Source organism: Pseudoliparis swirei, chromosome 24 (genome assembly GCF_029220125.1).
Source record: "Pseudoliparis swirei isolate HS2019 ecotype Mariana Trench chromosome 24, NWPU_hadal_v1, whole genome shotgun sequence".
In the NCBI taxonomy this organism is placed as follows: domain Eukaryota; kingdom Metazoa; phylum Chordata; class Actinopteri; order Perciformes; family Liparidae; genus Pseudoliparis; species Pseudoliparis swirei.
This window is the reverse complement of record NC_079411.1, coordinates 4,170,374-4,180,409: the sequence shown is the minus strand read 5'-3', so window position 1 is coordinate 4,180,409 and position 10,036 is coordinate 4,170,374. Positions and strand designations below refer to the sequence as shown.

The following is a 10,036-nucleotide window of genomic DNA, read 5'->3' as shown; positions in this document are numbered from 1 at the left end:
CCATTATTTACATCTCGCTCTGTATTGGTACCCACCAAATCCTGAGTGTGTCTTTAGCTCTTAAATGCTCGGCTATGTTCACCAGCTCGTCCCTAATGTTGTCCGTTTGCAGAGTATGTTGCACCCTTGAAATGAACTCTTCAATAAAACTTCGCTCTTCTTCTTTAGCAACATTTATTATACAAAATCCCGGTTAAAGCAAGCATACACTGTTTTCTTCAGCCGGCTTCCCCCACCTGCTTTACACACGCCCCCTTCTTAAAGAGACAGCGCTCTTTTCCAACGGAACAACGAGCGCTTTCCTCCATTTGCAGTTAGTATGTGCACAAAACATGAATTACCTGAAACACAAATAATAAGAAATGGACATCGTTGAACTACATCAGTAAGAGATATGAAATAACATTTCAGGGCGCGACAAGTACAGTGGACTTTTTGTTGCTCGTTTGCTGAAAGTAGCGGCGTATTGCTGCTGCTGAAAATGAGATTTATAAAAGCAATGACGGTGAATCAGTAGCGAGCTGGAACAAGTCTGAAAGGGTCCGTCAAGCTTCGGGGAAATGTAGAGTTGGGAGAAAATTCTTTGTAGTTTCACTGCTCCATTGATTTGTATTCAGGAGATGCATCTTTTTTTTAATATTAACTGATTAGTAGTTGTATCTTTCCAATGGAGTAAATAACGCCCGTCGCTTGTTCTCCGAGCCCACGGCGATGTCTTCAAATAGCATGTCCTGTTTGACCAGCAGTCAAAAAACACAAAGATTTTTTTATTTTATTACAATGATTCAAAACGACACGTCCCGGTGGTCTCGGGGCTGCGACTCCTCGCTATCCAAATAAATGGAGGCAAAAAACAAACAAACTGCCAAAATCATTCAAAAGAAGACCCTGATATAAAACTGCCAGAGGCAGCAGATCTTCACATTTGATTAGCGAATAATTGCAAATGTATTGAGTCTTATTATCACGTCACAACATGATTATTAACCCATTATCACGATTCAGTGACTAAAAGCAGTCGTTGTTTCAGTACTCAAGACAAGCACCCACTTCTACACATGTCCGTGTCCTTGACTTTCAAGAGAAGCACCACTGGGCTGAAAACGACACGTTCGGTTCTGCAGGCTCCCCTTTTCAAGTTAATGGGGGGAGAGAGTCCGGGGCCGCAGAGGTGCAGCTCGGGTCGGGCTCTGCGTCGAAGGCTAATGGCCCCCAAAGTCACACCGGGCAAAGCCTGCTGAAGAATATGAAATGTACCACGACAAAATATCACTTCAAGCACAGAATATTGGAAAAATTGAGCAATGCTGAAGAGAAGGTGTGTGTGTGTGTGTGTGTGTGTGTGTGTGTGTGTGTGTGTGTGTGTGTGTGTGTGTGTGTGTGTGTGTGTGTGTGTGTGTGTGTGTGTGTGTGTGTGTGTGTGTGTGTGAGTGAACACGTATAGGAGCTGATCCTATCAGACTCTTGTCAGGTCCTGTTGGCTTTTTCGGTATGAACCTGTGAGGAAGGAGACTCGTGCTGCACTTACACTTTTTTAACCCACTTTCTGTCTATATGTCCCTCTCGTACACACACACACACACACACACACACATGCACACTGTCAGTATCTTTCTGTTTTCCTATGCATTTCTCTTTTTCTCACATCATTAGTCTCCCCATGTCTCTTCTTGCTCATTCCCTGGAGCTCAATAACGATTTAGGCATCTTCTCCTCCTAGACTCACCTACATCCTTTCATCCTCCTCACTCCCCTCTCCCTCATTTCTCTCTCTTTCCTCTCCTCTCCCCTCTCCTTGCTTCCTGAGCCCAAAAAATAAACACACACACACACTGTGCACATGCATACAGAATCAAGCCCAAACCCATCTGCAGCCAGCAGCACAACATCTAATCCTCACGCTTGGGGAGGAGGGGGACCGTGCGATCATCCCTGCTCTCTGCTTGCCCCAAAATTCATTTTCTTCTTCAATCATTTTTTTAAATGCGGGCTCAACGTCCCACTGGTAGGTGTTGCTTTGGAGGGCTGGAAGTGCTTCCTCTCTTTCTTTCTGTGGGGGACATTTGTCGTCACTCGTGCACGGACTGGCCCATTTCACTCATCGGCAAAGACAAGAAAGTGAAATAGTGGAGTGTGGTGTCGTATTATGTGAGGATGAAGAACCTGAGACCCCGAAGCTCTGCGTGACACATGACTGGAAGCAGCTGGTCTTGACGGGGTCTTGACTCCCCGTGATGCTGCCGCCCCGCTGCGCTGGACGCTGCTGCCGCCCTGTGGCCGCCCCCTGAACTGCACCCCCCCCCCCCTCTCTCTCTCTCTTCTGTAAGGACCGTTTGATTTTTAGAGTTACATCACGACCCGCCCTCGCACACACACACACACACACACACACACAAACACACACCCACCTCTACCTCCCCTCTTCATCCACCATCACTACCACAACCCCTCCTCTGTGGGTTGGATAAATATTGCTGGAAGATATATAACGTGTTGCTATGGTGATCAACTCGTTTCTTTTTTTTCATGGCATTTGTGGAAGGACATGCTGCTGAACATGGAGCTGTGTGCATGTGCGCGGGCGTGTGTGTGTGTTTGTGTGCGTGTGTGTGTGCGTGTTTATGTTCGAGAGGGAAGAAGAGGGTCTCCCTTTGAAGAGGAGGAACTTTCACAAAAATACAGCAGCCCCAAAAATAGGAGACAATCTCTCAGACCTTGAGTTTTCATTCACGCCGCGCTGTCGTGCACATAACTAAGAGCCCTGACGAGCAGACGTCTGTGGGGAGGGCTTAACCTCTCTTCCTCCTCCTCCTCCTCCTCCACCACCACCTCTCCATCTCCCATCACCACCCCTGCTCTCCGGCTGCTCCATCTCACCGGGGACACATTCGCAGTCTGCCTGATTGGCTTCTGTTTATGTGCATGTGCTAATGTGTGTGTGTGTGTGTGTGTGTGTGTGTGTGTGTGTGTGTGTGTGTGTGTGTGTGTGTGTGTGTGTGTGTGTGTGTGTGTGTGTGTGTGTGTGTGTGTTTATGAGCATGCTGTCCTCCATCAATTAGCGCAAGCTGGTGCAGCAATTAACATCGCCCATTGTTTTTGTGCTGCGTGCGCAGCCGCACATGCACACGAGGGACGACTCGTGCATCATTGATCGCCAGCTGTCTGCCATTGAAGACTCCCTAATGGTCAAGCCCACACAGACACAACGGACGTGTGTGTGTGCGTGTGTGTGTGTGTGTGTGTGTGTTTGTCCGTAATGGTTCACAAGACACACCGCAAACTCTCTCTTTCAGACCAGACGGCACCCTCGGAGACACCTATATGTGTGTGTGTTTACGAGTGCGCGTGTGAGCTGATACCAGATCAGCCTAGATGGCCATTTTGAGGGGTTTTCTGGAACATTCAGACACTTGTTGCTTCTCGTCATGTCTCTCTCTCTCTCGCTCTCTCCCGCTCTCTCTCACTCACACACACGTACACACACACACATGCACATTGCTTCTTTTGAAGTGTGAAACAGCTTGCGGTCAGCTCTTCTCCTCTTCCATGGTTAAATCACATCGCAGCCATTAGAGCCTTCAGATGCACGATGAAACAAAAACAACCGCGCAGTGTATAACAGAGGGAAGCAACGGCTATTCTCCCTGGATGTGTGCACGGTGCAGACCTCCATCCTCCTCTGCAGCGATGATGGACTTTAAGAGTCTCAAACGGAGGCGTTTGACCCCCAAATTGCTGTTGACCTGGGAGCTTTCCTCAAGAAGGTCAACGGTCGTTGTCTTTAGGGGGTTCTTTGGCTGTGAATTAGAGAAGATAGCAGTCCTGTCTCTGTGTGTGTGTGTGTGTGTGTGTGTGTGTGTGTGTGTGTGTGTGTGTGTGTGTGTGTGTGTGTGTGTGTGTGTGTGTGTGTGTGTGTGTGTGTGTGTGTGTGTGTGTGTGTGTACACGCGTGTCTATAAAAGAGGAAACACACATTTTTGGAATTTATTATTTTAGGCTTATTTTAGGAACTGTATGAAAGTTAATTGAGGGCGCGCAAGTGTCAGAAAGGGGGGAAGGGGGATTAGGATATTTCTTTTGACTGAAGGAGGAAAGTATTAAAAATAAATCTATATTTAATATTTGGGGAGATCAGGACAGGGTGGAATTATTTGTTCTCCCCCTGGATATAGATATTTATCTTCCACGCTCACATTCTATGACACATTTTCAGTCTCATGTTCACGTCTGTGGCTGAATTTTTGTTCCATTATGATATTGATGTTTACAAATTTAGTGTAAGACTTAACCTCTTTCTGCTTTGCCTCTTTTAGTAAATACTGTTTTAACGTATCGTGAGGGCCAAAGGTTCGGGTTTAAAAAAAAAAAAGTTTGAGAATATCTGTGTGGGAAACTGTTGTGGCCTATTGGGACAGATAAGTGTGGGAAAAGAAACATTGCTTTGGTTTTGGTGCTCAGCTTATACACAAACAGTGAGCCCCTCCTGGGCTCTGATAAGTAACACATCCTCACTAACAGACACACGAACAAAGGTCACAGTCTCCTTGTTGCAGCTCATCATTTTCATTATTTTCGTGTTAAAAGATGCCTCCGCTGATGATTCCCTGTTTCTCATCAGAGTGACTACACCTGCACACTAATGCTTCAAAATAACCTCAACGGTCACCTGCAATTCAATCGTTTTAATAATTGTGTCATGGTGTTTGTGTGTCTGTGTGCCTTTTATGTTTTGCCACTTGTTCTAATGTCACTCTCTGCCTCTTTTATATCACGATTATAATTTGCTCTAATTATTTTTAATGAAACAGTACCGATGTAAAATCTTGTTCTCATTGTATTCAATATTGTATTATCTTTCTAGTCCCTGTTGATGTGCTAAGCAGTACACAGCAGTCTGTGTCGCCCCCATGTGGTCGCCGTGGTGTACTGCACAATGCTCTCGACACAACTCTGTAGTTACAATCACGAACTGAGATGTACAACCACGAGCCTCTTCTTCCACGAGATCATTTATTATTCTGCTCTTGGGGACCGATGGCAGAATAACTCAACATTTACTTATTTCAAGGAAGGAAAGGAATGATTAAAGAAGCGAAAATTAACATTTGTAACCGAGCAATGCAATAGATACGAACTAAAAAGCCAACTTTTCCACCTTCGTTTTTAGATTAGAAATTAATTATAAGGATATCTCTTTTAAAAGTAAAGGTTATCCTGCTCTGAAATTGATCAAACGAGACAAAAACAACCTAATCCAACTCGTAGGAAACTCAAAGATAACTTAACAAACGCTTGTATTTTCTTTAATGTTAGAATTGTAATTGTACATGGACATCCCAATGGATTTTCACTTCTTTTTACAATATGTAGCACATATAACAGCACCTACATGTTATTTACACACATTACACACAATTGTATCACAAAGCAGTGTGTGACGTCAACCGTGTCCGAAGCGTTGCTCAACCACCCGATGGTTAAAATACCACAGCTGTCCTCACCGACTAGTTCAAATGTCCTCTGTGATTTTATAGGTTTAAAGATTAAATGCGAACGTCTTGTAGCTCTCGTGAATACAAGAGGGACAAATGCTGACGACGCACCAGTTTGTTCTTATCAAAAAGAGCCAAATGTGAACAAAGTGGGTCAAATACAAGCTTTGAAAACACTCACTGCAAAAATGCAAGAACTAGTATTCTGTCCAATTAATGTGAACAACTTTGTATGTTTGGATTATTTGTAAACAAGATTTTTTTTTACTTATTGGAAACTTGCAAATAAGAATGCAGGACATGGGGTACTTCAGCAAAGCTTTGTTAAAAATACATCTTGCTCATCTCTTTTCTGCCCCCTCCCCACTCCCGTAAGTGTCAGCAAACTACGACTGCAATGATCGTCGCCATTATCTGTGTAGATTGAGCCGACCTGCTTTGTGATAAAACCTTGGGTTGGGCTGCAAAGAGCATCTTAAGAAAAATAGGATGAATTTAAGTAAAACAGGAAGTAATTCAGCCATATGGCTGCTGGATTTGCCAGAACCTCACATCCGCACGCACACACACACACACACACTCACTGTTGCACAACAACCAGAGATACTGTAGCAGCTTTCTCAAAAGGCAAAGACAAGTACAACACAGTAAGTGGCAGTTCACACACACACAGCAGCAGCAGAATGAGACGCACACACACGCCGACAAGCAGTTCGACTCGAGCCACACAGCGAGGAGGTGGTTCAGCCTGCAGAGCCCGGGGTTTCAGTCCAGTCTGGTTTGGCCAGCAACCCACAGACGAGACGGAGGAGGAAGCCTTGAGGAATGGAGGGGAGGAGAACCACAAGCAGGAGGCACCAGCCTGGTTCACACTGGATATGAAGAACAATAAGGAGCCCGGACAGACGAAACATCCTGCAACTTGGAGGATTTAAAGTGTGACGTGTGTTCGCTTCTACATCAGATCTACTAGGGGCGACACAACGGAAAAGAATATTTTCTGGAAAAAAATAAAAAAGGACAGAACACTACTATGGAGAGGACGTGAGACAACAGAGGCGGTCAAGAAAGAAAAAGAAGGGAATAAATGTGTGGATTGGTAAAAGTTAACTTTCTTTATTTATAGCATTGCAACTAAGATGAAAAGGAAGAAGATTTTTTTTTTCTTTTTTCAAATGGTTGGCCAAGGCATCAGTCCTCATCAGCTGTCCAGTCGGCCACCAAGGAGAGGACACCGGAGGGATTAGTGGTGTAGGAAAAGTTCAGAGCATCCTGTTACGTTTATGGGTAGGTGAGTCTGTGATGACGTCACTACAGGGGGCCGGGCCTCGCTTGCGATTGGCCGTGGATTCCAAATGAAGTGCCATCTCCTCGGCGATGAAGGTGTTGAGGTCCACGTCGTGAAGACCGTTCCTACGCCGACTGAGGGACTGGGCCGGGTGGGTTGGGGAACCGGGAGGACCGGAACGCACAGAAATGCCCGCCATCGCACCGCTGAGGCCTGGAAGGAAGAGAAAGTAAAAAAATAAAATAAATATGAAGCCACGGCAAACTGCAAGAAGTCTCTATTCTTATCGTGCGACGACTTCCCGCCAGAACGCGGGATTCCCACGCACCGTGCAGTGCTATGGCCTCTCTGAAAGGCTGCAGGTCCGTCTCCACAGAGCTGCCCGTCTCTGGGGGTGACGGCCGGCTCGCAGACACCATGGAAACTCTTGGCGGGGCGCGAGCTGTCCGTGGAGGTGGAACTTTGCCGCACAGGAAGCTGATGAGGTCCTCGCGCCTGATCGTCCTTCTGCGTTTCTTAACCCATGCGATCACATCCTTATTCCTGCGCTGGTGGCCTAAGTGGATGCCCAGCTCGTAGCTCCGTTGGCGGACCTCCATGCTCTCTGATGACACACAAGGACAAATGTCTTTAGTAAATCTGCCACGTTTAACTTCAAAAAAGGGTAATATTGGATTCAAGGTGACTTGCCTTTGTAAAGGTTAGTGACAGCTGTGGCGGCATTCTGGAAGGGCACCCAGAGAGAGAGGCCTTGCTGCTGACACACTCGATCTGTAATTGCAGTTCAAAAAGTCAGTCAGATTGTCGCGATAACTTTCCAATGTTGTCGTTGTCACACTGCTTCTCAAGCTCAAATGTCTTCTTTAGAGAAGTTCAGAAATGGGCCGTTGGAATACAAACACACTTTTTGGCCTGTAACATCCATCATCTTATTGAACGAAGATTATTGATACAGGAAAAAAGTGTTTGGAAAAAACAGTGTATTCAGAAGTACAGGTAACTCTCACTCAGTATTTACCACAAAACCACAGGTACACAAGCTCAGGGGGTCTTTAACGACAAATCCTCTTTTCGTGATTTCAATCTTGAATGCAAGCACATGGGGTTTCCTCTACACATTACTTTTATTAAGATGAGCATACATCAGGGGAGCTTTGAAGCAGGGACTTGATTGCGCTTGACAAGTGACCAAGAGCCTGTATGCAATTAGTCAACTCTTAAAGGCCCTCTTAAAAACATTAATTGTAATCCCAGTAAACAACTCACTGATATCTAACCAACCATGATGTCACCATTTGTAACACAGGCGTTTTCAATGGAGGCTCACGTTCATTTCCCGTTTCAGTGTGTGCTAATAGCAGAAGCTGAAAGGGACCAGAGTTATTTCCTAGAAACACGACGTCAGTGTTGTGTTCCAGACACTCAGCAGGGCAGAGTGGACTTCACCAAGGAAATGTTTACTTTAATCCTAACGCCATTTTGTTCTGGATATTATCAACAATACAGCCTGATCAGCACAAGTACAATAAATTGGCGTGTTGGATTAAAACGTCTTTGGGGGGGGGGCGTTACGTGATTAAAACCCACCACACACACCACTGCGACAACGAGCTATCGCCGCGATGGACCATCAACAAACGAGTTGTTTTCTGTCGGACAACTCCTCCCTGTTTATCGCCATTTTGACGGTCTGGGGGTTTAAGCTCGCTGTTAACGGGTTGGAAGAAAATAAATAATTTCTAGCGTGAGTATTTTGTAGCTAAAAACAGGACGAATAAACCTGATTAAAAGCAATACAAAACACAGACAGGCGCGCTCGGCCCGGGCGCGCGTGGCCCTCGAGGACCTCTTGACAGCCCGCTGTCCCCCTCTGACACAGCGACCGGCTGTTAGCGGCTGTTAGCTGCGGGTTAACCCCTCCTCCCCCCTCCAGGCAACGGAACAAGACCACCACACCCGACAACAATAACCGCATTATTTAAACGAATACAAAAAACCGCAATGCAAAAACAACAACAAACAAACACGACGCGCGGCTGTTCCGCAGCGTGACGAGCTCGCTGCTATCCTTTGTGCGTCCCTCGGTCTCCTCTCCGGTGGCCGACAGCTAGCTAGACGTGAACCCCGGCGCGCCGCCTCCTCGTACGGACCTTTGTAGAGCTGCGCGACCGCGGCGGCCGAGTTCTGAAAGAGGTGCCACAGTTTCTGCTGCTGGTGCTCGGTCTCCTCCTCGGTGGGCTCGGCCCGGTCGGCCTCCGCTAAGCACTGCCGTTCCCACTTGGAGAACCAGTGCTCGGGGCCGTGCTCCTGGATCTCCGCTTCTCCCTCCTCCTTCTTCTCCTCCATAGCTAGCGGTTAGCTGGTAGCTCGTAAGCTAGCCGTCGTGTGAAATATAGGATTGTTTTGGTTTCCGGAGATACTCAACTGTCTTTTTGTTCTGTACTCTACTGGAGAAATACGTTACGCAGCCCTAACAGGCTATAGAAAAGAAAGAAAAAATAACAATCGCTGTTAAGGTCGCATTGTGAACGTCTTAGATTCCGCTCGCACGCCCAGTGTAACGCACACCAAGCTAAGGAACACGATGACAACACCTAAGAATTTCGGGTGTTGGCCACGCCTGTTTTCTCGCTGTACTGACAGTCGATTGGCTGCAGAGATTTTTGTGGGCGGTTCTCAGTGCAGAACTCGAAGCCTGATTGGACAACGTTAAAAAATCGAAAAGGTCAGAGAAAAACAAAGTTGATCCCACCCAGGATATTCTCTTTAGCCTGCCGTACCGCATTGTGGACAGCAGGGGGCAGCCTGTGCATTGACGTGTGGGCCATAACGATATTTGGCATACTGACCCCAGGAATCAGGAACATATTAAACGAGTTTATTGCCATATACGTTTCCACAGGATTTTGTCTCGTGAGAGTCCAATTTATTTCTAATTAAATCAACTTTTCACTTGTTAGAGTCATTTTAACAATGTGTTATTTCCTCTTATAGAAGCTGGTGTTGCTTTAAGGAGTTTTAATGATCCAGGACATGTGCTTTCAACACTTTGGTGACGGCTCTTTCCCTTTTCAATGTGACAAAGCCAAGCCCATAGATACAACATTTTCCGAGATTGGTTTGGAAGATCCTGACCCCCCTACAGAAAGCCTTGACCCCCATCCAGGTCTCATCACCACCCCTATAATCCCCCGAGACCCTGAATACACATAAACAAGTATTACATTGACAATGGATGGGTGGCCAATGTTTGCATT

General features: G+C 46.2%; 1 protein-coding gene across 1 annotated transcript; it reads right to left on the bottom strand.

Annotated features, from left to right (window-relative positions):
* Positions 1-6,591: 6,591 nt before the first annotated feature.
* Positions 6,592-9,346, bottom strand: hapstr1b (HUWE1 associated protein modifying stress responses b). Its single transcript, XM_056409123.1, has 4 exons — positions 8,930-9,346; positions 7,470-7,550; positions 7,108-7,383; positions 6,592-6,992 (listed from the first exon to the last, which is right to left on the bottom strand). The coding sequence occupies exons 1-4, from the start codon at positions 9,123-9,125 to the stop codon at positions 6,754-6,756; spliced, it is 792 nt and encodes a 263-aa protein (XP_056265098.1). The 5' UTR covers positions 9,126-9,346; the 3' UTR covers positions 6,592-6,753.
* Between the last annotated feature and the right edge of the window lie 690 nt (positions 9,347-10,036).

Coding starts and splice junctions, on each gene's coding strand:
- hapstr1b (XM_056409123.1), bottom strand. CDS start 9,125: ATGGAGGAGAAGAAGGAGGAGGGAGAAGCGGAGATCCAGGAGCACGGC. Junction 7,384..7,469: donor TGTCACTAACCTTTACAAAG/GCAAGTCACCTT, acceptor GTGTGTCATCAG/AGAGCATGGAGGTCCGCCAA. Junction 6,993..7,107: donor AGAGGCCATAGCACTGCACG/GTGCGTGGGAAT, acceptor TCTTCCTTCCAG/GCCTCAGCGGTGCGATGGCG.